The 27,312-nt window shown below is 41.5% G+C and overlaps 1 protein-coding gene across 1 annotated transcript in view; it reads left to right on the plus strand.

The window, feature by feature from the left end:
• GGNBP2 (gametogenetin binding protein 2) overlaps positions 1-27,312 on the plus strand; it is a gene marked incomplete at its 3' end in the record, with an annotated part of 81,875 nt that overhangs the window by 21,255 nt on the left and 33,308 nt on the right. The window contains 1 exon segment of the mRNA XM_053706832.1: positions 20,976-21,185. Coding sequence (XP_053562807.1) covers positions 20,976-21,185 — 210 coding nt within the window.

The raw sequence follows: 27,312 nt of genomic DNA on the forward strand, positions 1-27,312 counted from the left end.
CTTCGGCAAGGGGTGGTCTCTTCCTTAGGTCGGGACTTGCAAGTTTTTCTCGTTATCCAGGTTAATCTGGATATTGCATTACTATCCCCTGTGGTCTGGGTTATTTCAGACGAGGTGTTAAGTTTGCGGGTATTGTTTGTGTAAACAATTGGGGGTTCAAACCTGTTCTCCTTAGGGTTGTGGGTTGTTACCAGACCTTTTAGGCTCCAGGGTTAGTTTGGGGTTCCTGGAAACTTGGGCTATGTTTTTTTTTTTTTTTTTTGTTTTTTTTTTTTCGGATTACCTGACCTGGTCTTGGTTGGCCAGGTTTTCTGAGTGCAGTAGTTCATTGGGCTTGTTTTGCACCTTAGGCGGTTTTCCTTGGTCAGCTTTCTGTAGTATCCATTGAATTCACTGCTCTGCAGGTGAAAGGACTTGCAGTGTCACTGCTGCTACTATTGCACATTGGTTGCGTGTTAGCAGGCTAGTTTTTAGGGTAATCCCTTACAACAGGGCTTCTAAATTGGGGATTGATCTCTCCTTTAGCCTGTGGCTTCGTGGTTTGTGAAAGCTGCTGCCTTTTAGCACTTTCCCCTTCTTGGGTGAAAGCTTAGTCTCCTTTTTATGGAGATGTGGTCCTTTTTCTTAGGGCTTCTCCTGGATCAGGAGATGGGGCCTGTGAGTTTCCCTAGCTGAGAGGGGTATTCTCTCTGGGTTATTACGTTTCCATCTGGAGTCTTGCCGGCACCGTGTCAAGACTAAGTTGTTATAAGCGCCAGCAGATTACACAGCGCTATATAAGTAACAATAAAACATTACAAGGATGCATTTACATACACAAACAAACAAGTACACTATTGGGGTGCATTACAGTTGTAGGTGCAATAATTTAGTTATACAAAAGGAGAGGAATGCTCTGCCCTTGAGCACAATCAGTAGTAGTTCACTTTAAATACAAAGTGGCCTACAGGTAGAGAGGCTCTCAAGCTTACAATCTAAAGGAGAGGGAATGGACACAGAAGGAAAGGAGAAGGGAAATATGTCTGATATAAGGCAGGGTAAACTGAGAGTGAGTAGTGATCTAAGCAAACAATAAGAAAAAGTGTGTGGGCAAATGAGGATTTGTAGAGAGTAACAGCATTTGGTTAAGTGTCAGTATACAGGCTGTGAGAATGAAGTAGTGTTTCTATCCTGGATTATTAGTGACAGCTGCACCTAATTGCTGTTAGGTGTGTATATATTAAGGTTAACACCAGGGAGGATTGGAGGGCTAGTGCTTGCAGAGCAGGATAAGTTTTGTAGTTAGAGATGCAGCTGTAGGAAAGCGAATGGTGAAAAATCCTGGTTATAAAGTAAGGGGAGGTGTAGTTTGAGACAGGGTAGAAGGGGAGGCAAGAGATTGGACCTTTTTGCTAGATCCTTTGGGTCTACAGTCCTGTTGTCTGTTCTAAGGAGTCGGGTTGTACCTGTGCTCTGTTGGATTGGCTGTGGCCATTCTTCCGCTCGTCTTTTAGCTGGTTTTGGGGTTCTTCTGTTCCCCTTTTTCAGTCCTGTCGTTGCTGGGGCTGGCCCGGCTGGGAGTGGGTTCTCCAGGATCTAGGTGGGCATAGTAGCTAGCTCCCTAGGCTTACAGGTAGAGGGTCTAGGATTGCTCCACCTTGGGTTCTGGGTGTCACTTCTCTTTCTTGGGGGGCCTCGTGGAGGTTATGCGATACCCCTTTTTTTTGGGAAAACCTGTGGGTAGGTCTGGCGGCTTGGATTGCCTAGAGGGAGCCCTCTGTCTGGGAGTTGTCTTTGGCAATCTGTTCTTTTGCTCTCAGAAAGTATTCTCTGTCATCCTGAGGATTGCGGTGTGCTCTTGACTTTTTTTTTCCGTCTAGATCTGTTGCGTTTTTTTTTTTGTAGCGGAATACTTCAGTGTTCAAAGTTCGGACGATGTGAGGACTCCATCTTCTGTTGTCCTTTGGTGCTGTTGCACGACGTTTGAGAGAGGTTTCTCTGTTCCTATGCCCAATCCTATACCTCCCGGTTTCTCCTGGTCTAAGCATATTCTCCCATTGTCAGGAGCCATTTGCGCCCTTGTGAGCTGGGCTCTCTCTGGGGGGTTTTCCTTTATGGATTTGTGACCTTTCGGTTTTTTTCCTTCGATCTCCTGGCCCTATTCCTTTGGGAGTTTAGGCTGGTGTTCCCTTCTTTAGTGAGGGGTGAGTGGTGAGGGACCGACTTTTGGGCGGCAGTGTCTCCTGGAGGCCCGTTGACTCAGTTGAGTCCGATTTTGCCATCTCTAGCTAGGCTCTGGACTACCTGGGGGTCAGTGTCCTCAGGGCTGTTTCCTTTTAAAGTTTTCTCGGCTTCGGACGAAGCTTGTGTTTTTTGTGGGCAGTGGTTTCAGGCTTGGTGTCCTCCGAATGGCCCACCTATTGTACCCTCCCGTCTTGGCATTCAGTGTCCTCTATATAGCTTGGGTATTGCTTTCCCAAAAGTAATGAATGTAGCTGTGGAAACTCTCTATTTAAGAAGAAAAACATAAATTATGCTTACCTGATGATTACTTTTTCTTCTGATGGAAAGAGTTCACAGCTCCCCACCCGTATTTTTAATGTGGGGCGTCCTTATTTTAGTCTTCTGGCACCTTTCACCCTGATATTTCTTCTACTGTTCCTTGTTCCTCGTCAGAATTACTGGGGGATGAGGGGAGTGGGAGGAGTATTTAAAGGGGCAGTATACTATAAAATATTTTTTCCCTTAATGTGTTTCCAATTGCTTGTTTTACCAGTTGCGGAGTATAAAATGTATATTTGCTTTTTTAAGGCTTATTTGTGTATATGAATTAACTGATTTTGTGTTTTGAAGCCACAATCTAATAAAATGGGTTGAGCTTGTAGGTATAATCAGATCTCATTACTTTATTACATTGTGTAAATATACCTTCTTCTTTCTCTTATATCTGTCCATAAACCAATCACCAATACTTGGAGAGAAGAATGGAAAATTAACATTTTATTGCCTTATCTCTTCTATAACCCACTGGGAGTGTAATTTCTTCTACTGGCTGTGTTACCACAGCTTGGCCTCTAGGCCAAAAACTTTCAGGATGGGTGGGGATATACCACAGGCTAAATAAACTATTTTAAATGCTAATATAAGGGTAATGAAAATACTTGTAAATAATTTAATACACGTCAGCAGGTAAAGTGGATAATTGGAAACAAATTAAAGGGGGGACATTTTTTGAGTAAACTGTCCCTTTAAGCCTTTGGCTGGGGTGTCTTTGCCTCCTCCTGGTGGCCAGGTTCTTATTTTCCCAAAAGTAATGGATGCAGCTGTGGACTCTTGCCATCAGAAGAAAATTATCAGGTAAGCATAATTTTGTTTTTTGCATTTGAAAAAGCTGGTTTTGCTCATTGAAATCTTAACCCATTGTTCTCAAGAGGATGCCAATTTAAATGGGCTGTGCCTGAAGCAATCAACTTTTTTTATAGTTCTCTTTTCATACAAAGGTCAAAACTTAGGTGTTAACATTTTCAGTTGCTAGAATAAACCTAAAGGTGCAATTTCCTATTCATTTAAAGGGATATAAAGAAAAAAAAAAAGTTTTGTGATTCAGGCAGAACATTCAATTTCTTTCATGTAATTAGCAAGAGTCCATGAGCTAGTGACGTATGGGATATACATTCCTACCAGGAGGGGCAAAGTTTCCCAAACCTCAAAATGCCTATAAATACACCCCTCACCACACCCACAATTCAGTTTTACAAACTTTGCCTCCGATGGAGGTGGTGAAGTAAGTTTGTGCTAGATTCTACGTTGATATGCGCTCCGCAGCAAGTTGGAGCCCGGTTTTCCTCTCAGCGTGCAGTGAATGTCAGAGGGATGTGAAGAGAGTATTGCCTATTTGAATGCAGTGATCTCCTTCTACGGGGTCTATTTCATAGGTTCTCTGTTATCGGTCGTAGAGATTCATCTCTTACCTCCCTTTTCAGATCGACGATATACTCATATATATACCATTACCTCTGCTGATTCTCGTTTCAGTACTGGTTTGGCTTTCTACAAACATGTAGATGAGTGTCCTGGGGTAAGTAAATCTTATTTTCTGTGACACTCTAAGCTATGGTTGGGCACTTTGTTTATAAAGTTCTAAATATATGTATTCAAACATTTATTTGCCTTGACTCAGAATGTTCAACTTTCCTTATTTTTCAGACAGTCAGTTTCATATTTGGGATAATGCATTTGAATTAATCATTTTTTTCTTACCTTCAAAAATTTGACACTTTTTTCCCTGTGGGCTGTTAGGCTCGCGGGGGCTGAAAATGCTTCATTTTATTGCGTCATTCTTGGCGCTGACTTTTTGGCGCAAAAATTATTTTCCGTTTCCGGCGTCATACGTGTCGCCGGAAGTTGCGTAATTTTTTTGACGTTATTTTGCGCCAATGATGTCGGCGTTCCGGATGTGGCGTCATTTTGGCGCCAAATAATGTGGGCGTCTGATTTGGCGCTAAAAAATATGGGCGTCGCTTTTATCTCCACATTATTTAAGTTTCATTTTTTATTGCTTCTGGTTGCTAGAAGCTTGTTCTTGGTATTCTTTCCCATTCCTGAAACTGTCATTTAAGGAATTTGATCAATTTTGCTTTATATGTTGTTTTTTCTCTTACATATTGCAAGATGTCTCACGTTGCATCTGAGTCAGATACTACAGGAAAATCGCTGTCTAGTGCTGGATCTACCAAAGCTAAGTGTATCTGCTGTAAATTTTTGGTAGCTATTCCTCCGGCTGTTGTTTGTATTGATTGTCATGACAAACTTGTTAATGCAGATAATATTTCCTTTAGTAAAGTACCATTGTCTGTTGCAGTTCCTTCAACATCTAAGGTGCAGAATGTTCCTGATAACATAAGAGATTTTGTTTCTGAATCCATAAAGAAGGCTATGTCTGTTATTTCTCCTTCTAGTAAACGTAAAAAATCTTTTAAAACTTCTCTCCTACAGATGAATTTTTAAATGAACATCATCATTCTGATTCTGATGACTCTTCTGGTTCAGAGGATTCTGTCTCAGAGGTTGATGCTGATAAATCTTCATATTTATTTAAAATGGAATTTATTCGTTCTTTACTTAAAGGGACAGTCTAGTCAAAACTAAACTTTCATGATTCAGATAGGGCATGCAATTTTAAACAACTTTCCAATTTAATTTTATCATCAAATTTGCTTTGTTCCCTTGGTGGTGTTTTTGAAAAGCTAAACCTAGCTAGGCTCAAACTGATTTCTAAACAGTTGAAAACCGCCTCCTAGCTCAGAGCATTTTGAAAGTTTTTCACAGTTAGACTGTACTAGTTCACATGTGTCATATAGATAACATTGTGCTCACTCCCGTGAAGTTATTTGGGAGTCTTCTCTGATTGACTACACTGCATGTCTGTCAAAGGCACTTAGATAAGGAGGTTGTCTGCAAAGGCTTAGATACAAGTTAATCACAGAGGTAAAAAGTATATTAATATAACTGTGTTGGTTATGCAAAAACAGGGAATGGGTAATAAAGGGATTATCTTACTTTTTAAGTAAGAAAAATGTTGGTGTAGACTGTCACTTTAAAGAAGTACTAATTGCTTTAGAAATAGAGGATTCTGGTCCTCTTGATACTAATTCTAAACGTTTGGATAAGGTATTTAAAGCTCCTGTGGTTATTCCAGAAGTTTTTCCTGTTCCTAATGCTATTTCTGCAGTAATTTCCAAAGAATGGGATAAATTGGGTAATTCATTTACTCCTTCTAAACGTTTTAAGCAATTATATCCTGTGCCGTCTGACAGATTAGAATTTTGGGACAAAATCCCTAAAGTTGATGGGGCTATTTCTACCCTTGCTAAACGTACTACTATTCCTACGTCAGATGGTACTTCGTTTAAGGATCCTTTAGATAGGAAAATTGAATCCTTTCTAAGAAAAGCTTATCTGTGTTCAGGTAATCTTCTTAGACCTGCTATATCTTTGGCTGATGTTGCTGCAGCTTCAACTTTTTGGTTGGAAACTTTAGCGCAACAAGTAACACATCATGATTCTCATGATATTATTATTCTTCTTCAGCATGCTAATAATTTTATCTGTGATGCCATTTTTGATATTATCAGAGTTGATGTCAGGTTTATGTCTCTAGCTATTTTAGCTAGAAGAGCTTTATGGCTTAAAACTTGGAATGCTGATATGGCTTCTAAATCAACTCTACTTTCTATTTCTTTCCAGGGTAACAAATTATTTGGTTCTCAGTTGGATTCTATTATTTCAACTGTTACTGGTGGGAAAGGAACTTTTTTACCACAGGATAAAAAATCTAAAGGTAAAAACAGGGCTAATAATCGTTTTCGTTCCTTTCGTTTCAACAAAGAACAAAAGCCTGATCCTTCATCCTCAGGAGCAGTTTCAGTTTGGAAACCATCTCCAGTCTGGAATAAATCCAAGCCAGCTAGAAAGGCAAAGCCTGCTTCTAAGTCCACATGAAGGTGCGGCCCTCATTCCAGCTCAGCTGGTAGGGGGCAGGTTACGTTTTTTCAAGGAAATTTGGATCAATTCTGTTCACAATCCTTGGATTCAGAACATTGTTTCAGAAGGGTACAGAATTGGTTTCAAGATGAGACCTCCTGCAAAGAGATTTTTTCTTTCCCGTGTCCCAGTAAATCCAGTAAAAGCTCAAGCATTTCTGAATTGTGTTTCAGATCTATAGTTGACTGGAGTACTTATGCCAGTTCCAGTTCCGGAACAGGGGATGGGGTTTTATTCAAATCTCTTCATTGTACCAAAGAAGGAGAATTCCTTCAGACCAGTTCTGGATCTAAAAATATTGAATCGTTATGTAAGGATACCAACGTTCAAGATGGTAACTGTAAGGACTATCTTGCCTTTTGTTCAGCAAGGGAATTATATGTCCACAATAGATTTACAGGATGCATATCTGCATATTCCGATTCATCCAGATCATTATCAGTTCCTGAGATTCTCTTTTCTGGACAAGCATTACCAGTTTGTGGCTCTGCCGTTTGGCCTAGCTACAGCTCCAAGAATTTTTACAAAGGTTCTCGGTGCCCTTCTGTCTGTAATCAGAGAACAGGGTATTGTGGTATTTCCTTATTTGGACGATATCTTGGTACTTGCTCAGTCTTTACATTTAGCAGAATCTCATACGAATCGACTTGTGTTGTTTCTTCAAGATCATGGTTGGAGGATCAATTTACCAAAAAGTTAATTGATTCCTCAGACAAGGGTAACCTTTCTGGGTTTCCAGATGGATTCAGTGTCCATGACTCTGTCTTTAACAGACAAGAGACGTCTAAAATTAATTACAGCTTGTCGAAACCTTCAGTCACAATCATTCCCTTCGGTAGCCTTATGCATGGAAATTCTAGGTCTTATGACTGCTGCATCGGACGCGATCCCCTTTGCTCGTTTTCACATGCGACCTCTTCAGCTCTGTGTGCTGAATCAATGGTGCAAGGATTACACAAAGATATCTCAATTAATATCTTTAAAACCGATTGTTCGACACTCTCTAACGTGGTGGACAGATCACCATCGTTTAATTCAGGGGGCTTCTTTTGTGCTTCCGACCTGGACTGTAATTTCAACAGATGCAAGTCTCACAGGTTGGGGAGCTGTGTGGGGATCTCTGACGGCACAAGGAGTTTGGGAATCTCAGGAGGTGAGATTACCGATCAATATTTTGGAACTCCGTGCAATTTTCAGAGCTCTTCAGTTTTGGCCTCTTCTGAAGAGAGAATCGTTCATTTGTTTTCAGACAGACAATGTCACAACTGTGGCATACATCAATCAGTCCTCTAGCTATGAAAGAAGTATCTCGAATTTTGGTTTGGGCGGAATCCAGCTCCTGTCTACTCTCTGCGGTTCATATCCCAGGTATAGACAATTGGGAAGCGGATTATCTCAGTCGCCAAACGTTGCATCCGGGCGAATGGTCTCTTCACCCAGAGGTATTTCTTCAGATTGTTCAAATGTGGGAACTTCCAGAAATAGATCTGATGGCGTCTCATCTAAACAAGAAACTTCCCAGGTATCTGTCCAGATCCCGGGATCCTCAGGCGGAGGCAGTGGACGCATTATCACTTCCTTGGAAGTATCATCCTGCCTATATCTTTCCGCCTCTAGTTCTTCTTCCAAGAGTAATCTCCAAGATTCTGAAGGAATGCTCGTTTGTTCTGGTAGCTCCAGCATGGCCTCACAGGTTTTGGTATGCGGATCTTGTCCGGATGGCCTCTTGCCAACCGTGGACTCTTCCGTTAAGACCAGAACTTCTGTCTCAAGGTCCTTTTTTCCATCAGGATCTGAAATCCTTAAATTTAAAGGTATGGAGATTGAACGCTTGATTCTTGGTCACAGAGGTTTCTCTGATTAATACTATGTTACAGGCTCGTAAATCTGTATCTCGAGAGATATATTATAGAGTCTGGAAGACTTATATTTCTTGGTGTCTTTCTCATCATTTTTCTTGGCATTCTTTTAGAATACCGAGAGTATTACAGTTTCTTCAGGATGGTTTAGATAAGGGTTTGTCTGCAAGTTCCTTGAAAGGACAAATCTCTGCTCTTTCTGTTCTTTTTCACAGAAAGATTGCTATTCTTCCTGATATTCATTGTTTTGTACAAGCTTTGGTTCGTATAAAGCCTGTCATTAAGTCAATTTCTCCTCCTTGGAGTTTGAATTTGGTTCTGGGGGCGCTTCAAGCTCCTCCATTTGAACCTATGCATTCATTGGACATTAAATTACTTTCTTGGAAAGTTTTGTTCCTTTTGGCCATCTCTTCTGCCAGAAGAGTTTCTGAATTATCTGCTCTTTCTTGTGAGTCTCCTTTTCTGATTTTTCATCAGGATAAGGCGGTGTTGCGAACTTCTTTTGAATTTTTACCTAAAGTTGTGAATTCCAACAACATTAGTAGAGAAATTGTGGTTCCTTCATTATGTCCTAATCCTAAGAATTCTAAGGAGAAATCGTTGCATTCTTTGGATGTTGTTAGAGCTTTGAATTATTATGTTGAAGCTACTAAATCTTTCCGAAAGACTTCTAGTCTATTTGTTTTTTTAACAACTTTATTTTTCAAATTTTTCTCAGGGTAAACCCGATCAGCATCACATAGCATTACACAATTATATTCATTCTTTGACATAACAGTGTATAACACAGTATAGACTTTTCAATGCGGCTGGGTCCGATCAAAGTTCATAAAGTCTTTTCTTGAGCCATGTGAGGCGGTCAGGCCCCTTTTCATACTTAGAACAGTTATAACAAGACATAACCTCAACAACAAAAAGAAAAAGAAAATAACTAAAAATAATATAAAATAAAATAAGGAGAATAAGATAACAATAAGAATAAGGTAAATAATTAGTTAGGTAAGAGATAATGGCAATCGGCATCAAAGAGATCACTGACATTGTAAGATTATACATTTCGAGGTATATTAGAAACTCGCTCCTAGGCACTAACCGCACATTGGTGAACTCTTCATCACCCATGTAAGTCTCATCCTGCGTCAATCATGACTGTGCGTGTGCAGGTCTGTTACATAGTCTGCTATATTGAAAAACCTTCAACATTCCTAAAATCAGAGGCAGTATTGCCAATAATTAACACCGGGTACAAAATATGAGACATAAAGCAATCTAGGTACCTTCACTATGTAAGTGTAATGGAATTGATATTCAGGCTTCTGCTACGGCGGATGGCTGTGGCCCCCATTCATGGGTCTCCTCACTGGACCAAGAGTCCCTCAAGTCAGTCAGTCGTGGTCAGTTTAAGAGTCAGAGTCGGATTCTGAGGTGTACCAGTGTCCACGCAAGTTTTCAGTCAGCATAAACACAGAGTGTTCAAAGGGACGTAATACTTTTTTCCTAAGGCCCTTCGGTAGGTACATAAGGTATGCGTCCCACTTGTTCATAAATGATTTAATTCTAGCATCTTGGTCACTCTGTGTGTCTGCAAGTTCTACCAAGAATTGTTGGTATAGGGCATGAATTAGTTTTTTGAAGGGGGGTTCCCTATTTTTAACCCAGTATTGCAGGATCAATCTCCTAGCCATGAGCACTACGAGGTTAAAGAACCTCTGGTGGTTGGAAGATGGAGAGGTGTCTTGAAAGAGGAATACACTAGCTACCGTTAAAGTTATATCTGTTGTAAGTACTTTTGACAGCCAAAATTTGGTCTTGCCCCAAAATCTCCGTAGTTTCGGACAGTCCCACACTAGGTGTACCAAGTCTGGGGTATGAGCTGAGCACTTAGGGCATTCATCTACAGCATCTTGAACCCATTTGGATCTGATGTGAGGTGTTATATATGCATGATGCAGGAATTTAGTTTGCGTTTCTCGTAGGCTCTCTGAAAGGGTGGCTACTCTTACCCTAGTTATGCTCTGTGTGATATGTTCTTCCATTACTTCAGGGATCCTCTGGTCTTGCCATTTAGTAGTGATGTCATGCAGTGTTTGTGGTTCATGATGTGCAACTATCAGTTTGTAAATGGGGGATATGGAGTGTTGTCCTTGAGCTGCCATGTTGCAAAGGGAAGCAATCTTAGTTATGTCCAGGGAAGCTAAACCTTCTGTCAGTAGGCTTTGCACATAATGTCTACTCTGGAAATAAGCGAATCTGTGTGTGATAGGGAGGGCGTACTGCGTTCGTAGGTCGTTGAAGGGGTGTATCTGCTGTGTCAGGGGGTTAATCAGTTGCGCTACCGTGGTCAAACCCTTTTGTTCCCAGTGTTGAAAGACAGTTGTGGTATACCCTGGAATGAAGTTAGGGTTCCCTTGGAGCGGTAAGTATTTGCTAAATATGAACTTTATTCCCCATGTTTTGCATAGCTTGGCCCAGGCTCTCAGCGGATCTCTGAAAAGTATGTTTTGCTTTATGTGTGGGGGGAGTGTCGCCATCGATGTGTGTGGCAGGAAGGCCGGGTGTATGGGTGTCAGGAGTTCTCTTTCCACAGGAGGTGAGAAGTAATCTGATTGTGTCAGCCACCCCACCACTATCTTAGATAGAGATGCCCAGTTGTACCATTGAAGATTAGGGAGACCAAGTCCGCCCACCCCAACTGGCATTGCCAGATGGAGTCTATTAATTCTCGGTTTCCTGTGTTGCCAGATAAATTTGCCAAACAGAGCCGACAAGTTGCCGAGATCTCGTTTGGTCAGTAAAAGAGGTAGCATCTGTAGGGGATAAAGTAATTTTGGTAGTATAATCATTTTCAGGAGTTGGGTTCTACCCGTCAGTGATAGAGGTAGATTTCTCCAGCCTGTCATCTGATTTTGAATGTGAGTTATTGTTTTGCCTATATTTAGGTGGTACAATTTGTTCACATCGATATTGAGATGTATTCGCAGGTATGTGAAGGTGCCCTTAGTTACTTTAAAATCAATGCCCTGCAGTTGTGTTTTATTTGTATTACGTAGCCATGTTAATTCGGACTTGTCTATGTTGATTTTATAACCGGAAACATTACCGAATAGTTCTAAGATGCGTAATATTTAAGGTAGGTTAATATGTGGATTGGGGACATATAATAGGAGGTCATCAGCATATAAAGATAAGTGTACTGTCTGTCTGTGAATTTTTAGACCCTCACTGTGTTGGCGGATGTAGCATGCCAGGGGTTCAATTGCCAGGTTGAAGAGTAGTGGGGACAGGGGGCAACCCTGTCTGGTTCCCCTTTCTAAGCGGAATGAGGGAGATATTTGACCATTAATGAGTATGGAAGCTGAGGGTGAAGTGTATAGTTGTTGGAGTGCTTGAAGGAAGTGCCCATGTATGCCAAACTGTTCCAGAGAGGTATAGAGGTGGTCCCATTCTATTCTATCGAACGCTTTTTCGGCGTCAATGGCGAGTAAACATGCATCTACAGTGGGTTTTTGGTGTTCTGTATAATATGAGTTGCAGTAGTGAGCTATGATAGCTAATGTTTTCCTAATGTTAATTACTGAGGATCGATTCTTAATGAAGCCAGTTTGGTCTGGGTGCACCAGATCTGGCAGTATGTTTGCCAACCTGCTTGCCAAGATTTTGGTATATAATTTCTAATCGCTGTTAAGCAGAGATATCGGTCTATATGAGGAGGTTAATGTATGGTCTCTGTTTGGCTTTGGTAGAATACATATGTTAGCATCTGTAAACCTTGCATTTGGGGTAGATGTTCCTAACAGGTAGCTAGTGTAGGTGGAAGCTAGTACTGGGGCTATATCGGTGCTAAGGATCTTGTAATATTCGATAGGAAGGGAGTCTGGTCCTGCAGCCTTTCCTATTTTTGAGGTGCCAATGGCCTTCAGCACTTCCTGTATATGTATGGGCGAGTTAAGATTGTCTCTCTGTGTTTCAGTTAGTTGGGGTATGGTAACCTTACTCCAAAATGTGTGCTTGTCTTCTGCTTTTGTGTTTTGACTGGTGTATAGTGATTTGTAGTATGTTGTGAATTCCTTCATTATATCTTTGGTGTCCGTCTTAAGGTGTGTCCCAGATTTGATTGCTGTTATGATGGATTTAGGTGTGTGTAATTTCACCAAATTTGCCAGAAGTCTGCCAGCCTTATTCCCATGTCTATAAAACCTCCCCTGTCGATGTATATTAAACTTATGGTCTAGGATCTGCAAGTGTGAGTCTCTCTCTTTCTTGGCATCATAGTATTTCTGGCGATTCAGTGTTGTAGGGTTAGTTAGGTATGTATTGTATGCCTCAGTCAAGTTACAGAGGAGTTGTGTGGTGACTTTCGCTTGTGACTTAGTGTGATTTGACGTGTAGGCTGTGATTCTTCCCCTAATAACCGCCTTAGAGGCATGCCAAAACAAGTCAGGGTTGGCTCTGTGTTGGTTATTGTCAGAAGTGTATTCTAGCCAGAAGGCCTTCAGGTGTTGGCGGAAATCTGCATTAGTGTATAGATATGAAGGGAACCTCCAAGCTCTTTGGAAAGGAGGCAGTTTGCATGGCTGTAAAGTTAGTTTTATGGGAGCATGGTCTGAAATTGTGATTGGGAGGATAGAACTGTCTAGTATATTAGGAGCAAGTTGAGGAGATGTGAGGAAGTAGTCAATGCGTGAGAAAGTATGATGAGTCTTAGAGACACAGGTATAATCCCTGTAGTCTGGGTGTCTGGACCTCCAGAGGTCATGTAGTCCCAACCCCTCTCTGAAAGTCGATATTATTTGTATTTCTTTTTTATGTTTGGGGTGTGATCTTTGCTGTGTAAGAGGAAGTGTTGGGTCCGGGAATCTATCTAATGGAAGTGCTTGCGTCATGTTAAAATCCCCTCCCACTATCACTGGGGAATCTGAGTGTAGGGCAATGAGTGATTGTAGAGACGCCCAGAACATCTGATCAGAATGGTTGGGGCCATATACATTACATAACTGATACTTATTTGCGTCAATATGAACAGTAGTGAATATGTATCTGCCTTTGTTATCTATTTTTGTATTGGAAAAAGTTACTGGCAAGTTTTTGCGTACTAGGATGGCCACCCCACACTTCCTGCCCTCCGAAGGGGAGTAAAAAATGCGCCCCACCCACCTTATTTTTAATTTTTCGTGTTCCTCAGCCGTGAGGTGCGTTTCTTGCAGTAGAGCAATATCAGCATGTAATGAGTTAAGAAATTGGATGATTTTGCTCCTCTTGGCTGGGGAAGTTATGCCCCCCACATTCCAAGATACTATCTTAAGGTTTGTGGCCATGGAAGAGGTTGATGGAATATTTGGGATGATGCATCTGTGTGGAGGTATAAGAGGCAAATAGTGCTAGAAATAGGGGCTGCAACCAAGGTGTGAATAGTATCCCGAGGGAAAAGGTGAGGGAGTGTAGTGGTAACTTTTTTGTGATCTGTTGTGTGATATGGAAGAGAAGAGGACTCACATACAGTATCGATGAGAAGTGATCAGTCAATGTATTCGTCATTAGTCGGAATCTCCATTTGCAGTTAGCCCATCCGCCGAGCTCAGCCCTTAAGTATTCCACTAGAGTAGAGGGAAAAATAAAGTTAAAGTATACAATGGTACGTGTTTTATAAGCGAAGGATGATATCGGTACAGCATATTATGAGGGCTATCTAGAATACAATGGGAAATGGTTAGGTAACTTGGCTTGATGGCATCAGGGCTAAATATATGGTCAGTATGTAGATTACCCAAAAATGGAAAAAGGTATGCAAAAGAAATAAAATAAATCATTAAAAAAACAAGAACAACAACAACAGTTTGTAATAACTTATGTTCTAAAGAGGTGGGGGCTCCAGGAGTGTATAGAGCAGCTCTCATTAGGGACCACTCCCGTGTCCATTTCCAAGGTGTGACCCCACCAGCGAGTGGAGGGTCTTCAGCTTGGAGGACCTCTTGTTTCATGTAAACCATCATTTTGAAAAAGAAAAAGAAAAACCAGGCAGCAAAATTGTATATGTTCAGGTTCCTGGATCCACTTGCTGTTTCTCCATTTCTAGAAAAACTTTCAGTTCTTTGGGAGATCGGAAGAATTTGGCACCCCTAGGGGTCTGTAGCCTGAGTTTGGCAGGATAGAGAAGTGCCACTTGTCTGCCCTCCTCATATAGTTTGGAGCAATAGGGGGCAAATTCCTTGCGTAGCTTGGTTACTTCTGCTGAGAAGTCCTGGAACAGTAGGAGTTTTTTCCCTTCAAAAATAACATCAGCCTCATGCAACCTATAAGCCCGCAGTAAAGCAAGTTTTTCTTGGTAGTTCAGACATTTAAATATAACCTGGCGAGGTCTGGTTGCGGAGGTAGTAGAGAGGCCGTTGTCTGGGCCGATACGGTGGGCTCTTTCCACGTCCAGAGGGAGACGATCCGGATCGACACCTAGTAGTTTTGGAAACGTGAGGGCTGTAAATTCCAGCAGATCTTTACTCTTGATGCTTTCTGGAACTCCAATTATGCGGAGGTTGTTTCGCCTACTACGGTTTTCAAGATCTTCAACCTTGTCTTGTAGTGCCTGGTTTTGCCGTAATAGTTGTTTGATGGAGGTAGAGGTGCTGTTCTGTCTGTCCTCCACATCTGAAATCCTCTGTTCTGCCTGATTCATGCGTGTGGAAAATTGGCGCATCTCATTGGTTAAAGTGTCCATGCCTGTTTGAAGGGATTCCATTTTAGGCAAAAAAAAGGATTTTAATTCTTGTAGCAGATTTGTTGATTCGGTAATTGCTGGTTGAGAGGAGCCTGGGGAAGGGGGATTGTCAATCTGTGATTCTGTAACATGCCTCTGCCTCCTGTCGGTTTGCTTTGATTTTGAGGTCATCCTGCTTTCTAATGTGTTGGTGATAGGTTTGAAGTATTTATCAACCTTCATGTGAGGTGTATAAGGCACTGATATTATGATAATACAGTTCAGAGAAAAATAGAGCTTGATGTGCTTGTGCCACTAGGTGTCACTGTTGCTTTAGAAATGGTGGATAGCGGGAGATACATGTGAGAGGATTTGCAAGGGCCTTTTTTTTTCTTTTTTCACTCTCCCTATCACGTGGCTGCAATAAACTTTCTTTCAAGTCCCTGACCTAGACCATACATGTACTACAACACTCTTTTAAAATGAAGAAATTCTGGTTACCGTGTGTTTGCTAGTTGTTGTAACACTCAGGCATCCCCAGCATCAAGATATGAAATCGTGTAGGATTCAGTTCAGTTAGTTTAGTTGGTGCCGGAACAAAGTTCGGTTACCATGTGCTTGCTAGTTGTTGTGGCACTTAGGCATCTGTAGCATTAAGATGTGAAATCGCTTAGGATTCAGTTAGTTTGTGCAGGAATATGTATTAAAATGGGGTTGGCAAATAAAATACAGTCAGTGTTATTGTACGTCTTTCTTGCGTTGCTTAATCTGGGCCTGTCTGAATTTTTGACTCTCACACTGGTACCTCAAGTGCAGCACTGCTGCTGTGTCCGTCTCCCAGCTGGACTCCTTGCAGCAGGACTTTCTGTTATCGCCTGTGCTCTGCCTGGTATGCGAGTCCTCTGGATTTAGATGTAGACAGGTCTCCAGCAAGTGTGATTGTGTAGCCAGGATTCTATTCCAGCATGGCGCCCTGCAGGTTGAGTGTGGCCCGGTCCCCTTGCTTGCTTTTCTGCCTTGTTTCTCGGCGGGTATTGCCTTTCCGTTACTTGTGTGTCATCCGGCACTGGGGTTGTCTGTGTCCCTGTGTCTGCCACTGCTCCGCGGGCTCCGTTGTGCGATCTGTGGCCTAAGGGTCTTTCCAATATGGCGCCCAGTAGTTGCGGTGTATCTGCGCGATGTTGCGCAACAGGTTCGTTCCGAGGGCAAGGGCGATGTAGGGCCCCTCACTAAAGGCAGCCAGTCCGGGCTTGTTATTGCCCAACAAGGCTAGTGTGTGGGAAAAACGGCAGACAGCAGAATCAATGGAGATAGGAGCTCTTAGAACACGGAGCTCTCACTCCTTGCTGCCTGCCGCTAGCTCCGCCCACCGGAAGTCCGACTTCTAGTCTATTTGTTATCTTTTCCGGTTCTAGAAAAGGCCAGAAAGCTTCTGCCATTTCTTTGGCATCTTGGTTGAAATCTTTAATTCATCTTGCCTATGTTGAGTCGGGTAAAACTCCGCCTCAGAAAATTACAGCTCATTCTACTAGGTCAGTTTCTACTTCCTGGGCGTTTAGGAATGATGCTTCGGTTGATCAGATTTGCAAAGCAGCAACTTGGTCCTCTTTGCATACTTTTACTAAATTCTACCATTTTGATGTATTTTCTTCTTCTGAAGCAGTTTTTGGTAGAAAAGTACTTCAGGCAGCGGTTTCAGTTTGAATCTTCTGCTTATGTTTTTCATTAAACTTTATTTTGGGTGTGGATTATTTTCAGCAGGAATTGGCTGTCTTTATTTTGTCCTTCCCTCTCTAGTGACTCTTGTGTGGAAAGATCCACATCTTGGGTAGTCATTATCCCATACGTCACTAGCTCATGGACTCTTGCTAATTAGATGAAAGAAAACATAATTTATGTAAGAACTTACCTGATAAATTCATTTCTTTCATATTAGCAAGAGTCCATGAGGCCCGCCCTTTTTTTGTGGTGGTTATGATTTTGTGTAAAGCACAATTATTCCAATTCCTTATTTTATATGCTTTCGCACTTTTTTATCACCCCACTTCTTGGCTATTCGTTAAACTGAATTGTGGGTGTGGTGAGGGGTGTATTTATAGGCATTTTGAGGTTTGGGAAACTTTGCCCCTCCTGGTAGGAATGTATATCCCATACGTCACTAGCTCATGGACTCTTGCTAATATGAAAGAAATGAATTTATCAGGTAAGTTCTTACATAAATTATGTTTTTTCTTTTTTTAAATTCTTGTTTACTTCTATTTGCAGACTAGATTAATTCCCATGGTATTGTTTTTTCCACTGGTGTTTGGAGTGGTGGTGGGGGGGGGGGGGGGGGGTTAAAGGGTATTGTATTCCAAGCACCAGAATCAACCTCCCACTGGGAGATTTATTTTTGTTGCCTTACCTTTCCTTTAGAGAATACTGCAATATTAATATTTTTGAATAGTGGCTATTTCAAGTGACAAAATAAAGGCAGAGGAGTCATTTTAAAACTATCCTATATAATAAATGGCCAAGTATGTTTGTCAGATGCAGTCATGCGCAGTAGAGACTGCACGTGACAAACATACCTGGCCGTTTGTATCCTGGCACTCGGCACAGAGCAAGGCTGAAGCGGAGTGTCAGGGGGCGTGGCCGACGGTAGCGGCGAGGGTTGTGGCCGGGTACGGCGAGGGGCGCGGCCGACGGGTGTCGCCTCGATTGAGGCGTGGCCAGAGCGGCAAGGGGTTTGAAAGACAGAGAGCCAGAGAGAGGGAGCAAGAGAAGGGGTGAGAGAGCCAAATAGAGGGGGGAAGAGAGCCAAGGGGGGGGGGGAGAGAGCCAAAAGGGGGGGGAAGAGAGCCAAAAGGGGGGGAGAGAGCCAAAGAGGAGGGGGGGAGGGAGAGAGAGAGCCAAAGAGGGGGGGGAGAGAGAGAGCCAAAGAGGGGGGGGGAGAGAGAGAGAGAGAGAGCCAAAGAGGGGGGGGGGAAGAGAGCCAAAGGGGAGGGGGTTGAGAGAGCCAAAGAGGGGGGAGAGAGCGCAAAAGAGGGTGGAGAGAGCAAGGGTTGGGACCGCTGTACTGCAAAAAATGGCCTGTGTACACAGGCTTTAGTACTAGTTTAATATAATCCATTAGGCAATATAAACCATTTAAGCACATTATAGGACCAGTAAATACAGTGGATTTGCATAATCAAAAAATTCATGTTAAAAAGACAATTCAATAGCAATCGGCCAATCACAAATGCATATATGTATATTCTGCACATTCTTGCATATGCTCAGTAGATGCTGGTGACTCAAAAAGAGTATAAGAAGACTGCACATTTTGTTAATGGAAGTAAATTGGAAAGTTGTGTGTGTTTTTATTTTTTTAAATTGCATGCTCTGTGAATCATTAAAGTTGAATTTTTACTTGAGTACCATTTTACAGTACAATTTCCCCTTTAAAACTCAATTTTATTCCTTCATAAAATGTTTAATTATGCATAATTTAAAGAAAAAAATCTTGGAAATGTATGTTCGCTGATATGCCTGATTTTACTGTAATTTAACTCTGAAAACTGTAGCAATCCCTCTCCAACCAAGTGAGGCTGGTGATTATTTCATGTATTGCATTCCCTAATATGTCACAACAAAGGAAATAAATATTAATAAACATTCAAGAGCAAAACAATGCATATTTTTCTAACAAAATGTCAAAATGCTTTTAAGATATGTTTTGTAATGCAGTGAATAATTTTTAATGCATTACAATTTTTTTTAGTGTGATAGTAAATGCAAACACCGAATTTCAAAAGGTGATACATAATGTAAACTATAACGACAAGTATGTGATATAGCCAATAAGGGGCACAACATGCAATATATATTTCTACAGCAGCCCGCACTCTATCCAATCACAATGTAACTGCACTCCAGGCATAACAATCTGATAGAATATTGCATTTCAAGCAATTTTCCCATTTACATATCAATTTTGCTTAGTTCCCTTGCTATACCCTTTTGTTAAAGAGTAATCCCAGGTGAGCTCAGGAGCGCGCCCGTGTCTTTTAGTCATCTGACAGCAGTGATTATATCTATTTATAACGGCTATAAACACTGATGCCATAGAGGGCTAAAGCCATGTGCACGCTTCTATCAGTCTACCTAGCTTTATTCATCAAAAAAGAATACCACTAAAACTAAGCAAATTTGATGATAGAGCATGCAATTTTAAATTTTTCCAATATGCTTTTTTTTCTGAATCCTTAAAGGGATATGAAACAAAAAATTTAAAAAAATGTGATTGACAGAGTAACATTTTTAAAATGTTTCCAATTTACTTCTATTATCAAATTCGTTTTGTTCCCATGAAATTCTTTGTTAAAGAGATACCTAGGTCATTTTCTGGAGCACTACATGATGTGAAATGATGCTGCCATCTAGTTAGTGCTCTTGCGTATGCTGCCATATAGTGCTCCAGACACGTGCATGCTCCTGAACTTACGTCCCTGCTATTCAGAAAGATACCAAGAGAATGAAGAAAATTAGATAATAGTAGCAAATTAGAGTTGTTTAAAATGGAGTGCTCTATCTGAATCGTGAGAAAATTTTGGTGTTTCATGTCCCTTTTTTAAAGTTTGATTTTGACTTATGTCATTAGTGGATGCTTTTTCAAATCACTTTAATTTCTTGCAAAAACTTAAAAAAAATAAAACATTTACAATGATACTGTGCATGGGAAATATACAGAACGTCTGAACAAAGATCACAATATGCCTCAGGTTGTAAAAAATTAAATTTGACTAATTTTAAATGACTGGCGAGGCAGGCAAAATACATATTAAGCGTGAATTTCCAAGTGTTTGTTCCCTACTGCAGTGATTTTCAACCTTTTTTTTTTTTTTTGCCGTGGCACACTTTTTTACATTTAAAAAAAATCCTGCGGCACACCACCATCCCAAAATTTTACAAAATCACACATTGTAGCCTAATACAGCATGTATATGTGTGTGTGTGTGTGTGTGTATGTATGTATGTATACATACAGACATACATACATACTGTTATGCCATGCCTCCTACAAACTATACATGACATATTGACATTCATTCACAAACAATCCTAATGATAGTCGGTGAATGAATGCCAATATGTCATGGCTGTAAATGATGCCTGCCTGTCTGCCTTATGAGCCTGTCGCATCAAAAAAAGCAAAATTTTAAAAATGTCACTGTTGGCGGCACACCTGAGGATCTCTCACGGCACACTGGTTGAAAAACACTGCCCTACTGGGCATAATTTTAAGGGACACTAAAGTCAGAATAAACTCTTATGATTCAGAAAGAGCATGCAATTTTAGGACACTTTCTAATTTACTTCCATTAGCAAATTTTGCAGTCTTTTTATATACATACTTTCTGGGGAACCTACTCAGCATGTTCACAGGGTATAAATGTGCTAGTCTGTGATTGGCTGACTGTCACATGATACAGGGGGCCAGAAAATGGGAGAAAAAATATATTTGTCAGAAAAAAAATCTACTGCTTATTTGAAATTCAGAGTAGGTGTTAAATCATTGTCTTTTTGATATGCACTTGTAAATTATGCAATTCTACTGCATTAGGTGGTATTTTAAACCTTTTTATGGGGGATTTTTTAGCTCAATGTCCCTTTTTAAATTGGTGCTATTCAGTAGGACTTCCATAATATCACATACTACAGGCATATAGACCACTCCAAAATTTTACAGAAATCTTTAGCTATTTTAGGAATACAGACCTTATCCTATCTGTAGTAAGGCACACACAAATGTATTGTAATGGGGATATATACATTTATTTATTTAAACCCTCTATATCATGAAATAAATACAATTTCCAAATCAAATAAAAGACCGCTTTTTATATTTTTAATCTATATGCATATTTTATTACTTCTTACAGGTTTTGTACAGACTGCAAAAATAAAGTGCTCAGAGCATATAACATATTAATTGGAGAGCTTGACTGCAGTAAAGAAAAGGGCTACTGTGCTACACTTTATGAAGGTCTTCGATGCTGCCCACATGAGCGACACATCCATGTTTGTTGTGAAACGGATTTCATTGCTCATCTGTTAGGTCGAGCAGAGCCTGAGTTCGCCGGAGGGTATGAGTATGTAACTTGCTAGAGTGGGCTATCTAGCGCTTTTTGCTTACTTTTTTTTTTTTTTTTTTCTCAAATAAAATAGTATATACAAATGTTATTTTAAGCATGTAAGTCTTTCTTTTGTTAAGGGCTTTTTGTAGCAGCAGATTATTTGTTGTACTGCTTTAGCATAAATCATAAAGGCTCCTCTATGTAATAACCTTTCTCAGAGACACAAAGGGCCTGATGATATAAGCTCAGACAAGATAAAAAATAATTCTTCAGCACTGCAAGATCCCTAGTGAAATTCTAAAAAGATTTTGCTTTACTTCTCCAAGGGGTGTTCCCTACATTTCTGTATGTGCAGGAGAGACAAGCCGAGTGACATATATCACTGTATAGCATGACAGTTCTGCTTCCTTTACACTTTGTATTTTATATTACTTTACACTTCAGATTGTTTTATTACATTTAAACTTTTCTATTTTCTTTTACAAGATACGATGAGTCCACGGATTTCATCCTTACTTGTGGGATATCGCCTCCTGGTCAGCAGGAGGAGGCAAAGAGCACCACAGCAGAGCTGTATATATAGCTCCTCCCTTCCCTCCCACCCCAGTCATTCTCTTTGCCTGTGTTAGTGATAGGAAGAGGTAAAGTGAGGTGTTTGTTTAGATTCTTCAAACAAGTGTTTATTATTTTTAAAATGGTACCAAAGTGTGCTATTTTACTGTAGGGTGTAGCCGTATTCCTTGTCAGCGTCTAGAGTAAAGCTACAGGTGGCTTTAAAGCAATGGGAACTGGTGGTATTTAATTCTCTCTGTGCCTCCCATACTATGTGCTGCCCTGCTGAATATGGTCTTAGCAGATATTATCTAAGACCCAGTTTGTTCTCACAGATTTCCTGGAGGAGAAGGACCTCTTGCAGTGTGGGAAAAGTCATGCTGTCGCTCAGCATTGAGGTATGTGCAGTCCCTTATTTTCTGTGACACTCAGTAACTCAGAAAAGACTATTAGTTTTTCTTATGTAAACTTGGGGGTAATCAGTTGGCTCTTACGTTCACATGTCTGTGTTCTAGGGCTCCCCTCATTATTTGGTGCCTATGTTAGGACTGACATAATGTTTGTGGGGTTTTCTTGTGATTTCAACCCTCTTTACACTGTGGGCTGACGCTGGGGATCTGACTTAGAGTATTATACTCCAGTGTGCACTGCTCTAGGATTTTTAGTCCCGGCGGGGATGTCAATATCAACAGACCGGGAGCTTGTTCTCAGAGAGGACTTGTTTATTTTTATTAATATGCCACTGAGTTATGTGTGGGTTCTGTCCCGGTGGCTCCATTTTGTTTTAAACACAGTACTGAGCCGCCCAGGAGTTTCGGAATGATACGCCCACAATGAAGGGCGGGACCTTTCGTTTGTGCGCTGGTAGAAGTTGTGCAGTGTGTTCCTGGGAGTCGGGCAGTGTGCTTTCGGCTCCGTTGTTTGCCTTAGACCGCGTGGTTGGAAGACGAAACACCGGCGGTCTTAGGCACTCTGCTGATCAGGTAGACGTTGTCACCGTGTCATAGGGAGCAGGTAGGCGCTGCAGCATATTGTCATATAGTTAGCTTGTTTGTTATAAGTAAGACACGGTTCTCTCTGTTCAGAATTATTGTACAGAGTGCTGGGCAATAAAATATTTTTATTTCTTCTGTTAAGTGTGATCAGTCCACGGGTCATCATTACTTCTGGGATATTACTCCTCCCCAACAGGAAGTGCAAGAGGATTCACCCAGCAGAGTTGCATATAGCCCCACCCCTCTACGTCACCCCCAGTCATTCTCTTGCACCCAACGACTAGATAGGATGTGTGAGAGGACTATGGTGATTTTATTTAGTTTATTTCTTCAATCAAAAGTTTGTTATTTTTTAATAGCACCGGAGTGTGTTATTCCTTCTCTGGTAGAGTTTGAAGAAGAATCTACCAGAGTTTTTACTATGATTTTAGCCGGAGTTGTTAAGATCATATTGCTGTTTCTCGGCCATCTGAGGAGAGGTAAACTTCAGATCAGGGGACAGCGGGCAGTTTATTCTGCAAAAAGGTATGTAGCAGTTTTTATTTTCTAACAATGGAATTGCTGAGAAAATCCTGCCATACCGCCATTATATCATGTATGTATAATTTACATTTTAGTATTCTGGGAGAAGACAGGTTAATAAGACTTCAAAGTGCTTGCCGCACCCTTCATTCCATTCAACACCCATCGGTGGCTCAATGCATGGAGGTAATCGGCCTAATGGTAGCAGCAATGGACATAGTGCCATTTGCTCGCTTACACCTCAGACCACTGCAATTGTGCATGCTAAGTCAGTGGAATGGGGATTACTCAGACTTGTCCCCTTCTCTGAATCTGGATCAAGAGACCAGAAATTCTCTTCTATGGTGGCTTTCTCGGCCACATCTGTCCAGGGGGATGCCATTCAGCAGACCAGACTGGACAATTGTAACAACAGACGCCAGCCTTCTAGGTTGGGGTGCCGTCTGGAATTCTCTGAAGGCTCAGGGACAATGGAGTCAGGAGGAGAGTCTCCTGCCAATAAACATTCTGGAATTGAGAGCAGTTCTCAATGCCCTCCTGGCTTGGCCCCAGTTGACAACTCGGGGGTTCATCAGGTTTCAGTCGGACAACATCACGACTAGCTTACATCAACCATCAGGGAGGGACAAGGAGCTCCCTAGCAATGATGGAAGTATCAAAGATAATTCGCTGGGCAGAGTCTCACTCTTGCCACCTGTCAGCAATCCACATCCCGGGAGTGGAGAATTGGGAGGCGGATTTCTTAAGTCGTCAGACTTTTCATCCGGGGGAATGGGAACTTCATCCGGAGGTCTTTGCCCAAATACTTCGACGTTGGGGCAAGCCAGAGATAGATCTCATGGCGTCTCGACAGAACGCCAAGCTTCCTCGGTACGGGTCCAGATCCAGGGATCCAGGAGCAGTCCTAATAGATGCCCTGACGGCACCTTGGGACTTCAGGATGGCTTATGTGTTTCCACCCTTCCCGATGCTTCCTCGATTGATTGCCAGAATCAAACAGGAGAGAGCATCAGTGATTCTGATAGCACCTGCATGGCCACGCAGGACTTGGTATGCAGACCTGGTGGACATGTCATCCTGTCCACCTTGGTCTCTACCTCTGAAACAGGACCTCCTGATACAGGGTCCTTTCAAACATCAAAATCTAACTTCTCTGAAGCTGACTGCTTGGAAATTGAACGTTTGATTTTATCAAGACGTGGGTTTTCTGAGTCAGTTATTGACACCTTAATACAGGCCAGGAAGCCTGTTACCAGAAAGATTTACCATAAAATATGGCGTAAATACCTATATTGGTGTGAATCCAAAGGTTACTCTTGGAGTAAGGTTAGGATTCCTAGGATATTGTCTTTTCTACAAGAAGGTTTAGAAAAGGGTTTATCTGCTAGTTCATTAAAGGGACAGATCTCAGCTCTGTCTATTCTGTTACACAAACGTCTGTCAGAAGTGCCGGACGTTCAGGCTTTTTGTCAGGCTTTAGCGAGGATTAAGCCTGTGTTTAAGACTGTTGCTCCACCATGGAGTTTAAATCTTGTTCTTAACGTTTTACAGGGCGTTCCGTTTGAACCCCTCCATTCCATTGATATAAAGTTGTTATCTTGGAAAGTTCTATTTTTAATGGCTATTTCATCGGCTCGAAGAGTCTCTGAATTATCAGCCTTACATTGTGATTCTCCTTATTTGATTTTTCATTCGGATAAGGTAGTTCTGCGTACTAAACCTGGGTTCTTACCCAAGGTAGTCACTAACAGGAATATCAATCAAGAGATTGTTGTTCCATCTTTGTGTCCAAATCCTTCTTCAAAGAAGGAACGTCTTCTGCACAATCTGGATGTAGTTCGTGCCCTAAAATTTTACTTACAGGCAACTAAAGAATTTCGACAGACGTCTTCCCTGTTTGTCGTTTACTCTGGTCAGAGGAGAGGTCAAAAAGCTTCTGCTACCTCTCTCTCTTTTTGGCTTCGTAGCATAATACGTTTAGCCTATGAGACTGCTGGACAGCAACCTCCTGAAAGAATTACAGCTCATTCCACTAGAGCTGTGGCTTCCACTTGGGCCTTTAAGAATGAGGCCTCTGTTGAACAGATTTGCAAGGCTGCAACTTGGTCTTCGCTTCATACTTTTTCCAAATTTTACAAATTTGACACATTTGCTTCCTCGGAGGCTATTTTTGGGAGAAAGGTTCTTCAGGCAGTGGTTCCTTCTGTATAAAAGAGCCTGCCTATCCCTCCCGTCATCCGTGTACTTTTGCTTTGGTATTGGTATCCCAGAAGTAATGATGACCCGTGGACTGATCACACTTAACAGAAGAAAACATAATTTATGCTTACCTGATAAATTCCTTTCTTCTGTAGTGTGATCAGTCCACGGCCCGCCCTTTTTTTTAAGGCAGGTAATTATTTTTAAATTATACTCCAGTCACCACTACACCCTTGGTTCCTCCTTTCTCGTTGGTCCTTGGTCGAATGACTGGGGGTGACGTAGAGGGGAGGGGCTATATGCAACTCTGCTGGGTGAATCCTCTTGCACTTCCTGTTGGGGAGGAGTAATATCCCAGAAGTAATGATGACCCGTGGACTGATCACACTACAGAAGAAAGGAATTTATCAGGTAAGCATAAATTATGTTTTTTTAAATAAAAATTTTTAAAGTTACTGTTTTTTTTTGTTTTTGTTTTGCATGGCTAAACGAACCACTATCCCTATTGAGGATAGTTGTGCTTTTACGGACCCTATGGATAAGAAATTGGAGGGTCTTCTTAAAAAATATGTTCATCAAGGGTTGGTATTGCAACCGGCAGCCTGCATTGTTAGTTACGACTGCGGCTGCTTTTTGGTTTGATGCTTTGGAAGAGTCTCTTAAAACTGAGACTTCTTTGGACGAAATTCTAGACAGAATTAAAGCTCTTAAGTTATCTAATTCTTTTATTACAGATGCTTCTTTTCAGATTACCAAATTGGCGGCTAAGAGTTCAGGATTTTCCATTTTAGCACGCAGCTTTATGGTTAAAATCTTGGTCTGTGGATGTGTCATCTAAGTCTAAGCTTTTAGCTATTCCTTACAAGGGTCAGACCCTGTTCGGGCCTGACTTGAAGGAGATTATTTCTGACATCACGGGAGGTAAGGGTCATTCCCTTCCTCAGGATAAGAAATCCAAACAGTGGGGTCGACAGAGTAATTTTCGTTCCTTTCTAAACTTTAAGGGAACCCCCCCTTCCTCTTCTAAACAGGAAGTTAACTATTCGCAAACCAAATCTACCTGGACACCAAACCAGTCTTGGAACAAGGGTAAACAATCCAATAAGCCTGCTGCTGCTCCCAAGTCAGCATGAAGGGTTGGCCCCCGATCCGGGACCGGATCTAGTAGGGGGCAGACTGTCTTTCTTCGTCCCGGCTTGGATACGAGATGTTCAGGATCCCTGGGCATTAAAAATTGTCTCAGGGATACAAGCTGGAATTCAGAAATTCTTCCCCCAGAAGAAGGTTTCTTCTTTCTCGATTGTCTGTAGACCAGATAAAGAGAGAGGCGTTCTTGCGCTGTATAGGAGACCTCTCCATGAGAGTGATTTGTCCCGTTCCAATTCAGGGACAGTGGTTTTATTCAAATCTGTTACATAATTTGGACGTAGTCCGTGCTTTTGAAGTTCTACTTACAGGCGACTAAGGATTTTCGCCAATCGTCTTCATTGTTCGTTGTTTTTTCTGGGAAACATAGGGGTCAGAAAGCTTCGGCTACCTCTCTTTCTTTTTGGCTGAAGAGTATCATCCGTTTTGCATATGAGACTGCTGGACAGCAGCCTCCTGAACGTATCACGGCTCATTCCACTAGGGCTGTGGCTTCCTCATGGGTATTCAAAAATGATGCTTCTGTTGAACAGATTTGCAAAGCTGCAACTTGGTCGTCTCTTCACACTTTTTCCAAATTTTACAAATTCGATACTTTTGATTCGTCTGAGGCTGTTTTTGGGAGGAATGTTCTTCAAGCAGTGGTGCCTTCAGTTTAGGTTCCCTGTCTTGTCCCTCCCGTTTCATCCGTGTACTATAGCTTTGGTATTGTATCCCACAAGTAAGGA

The sequence above is a fragment of the Bombina bombina genome, chromosome 3 (genome assembly GCF_027579735.1).
Source record: "Bombina bombina isolate aBomBom1 chromosome 3, aBomBom1.pri, whole genome shotgun sequence".
NCBI lineage: Eukaryota > Metazoa > Chordata > Amphibia > Anura > Bombinatoridae > Bombina > Bombina bombina.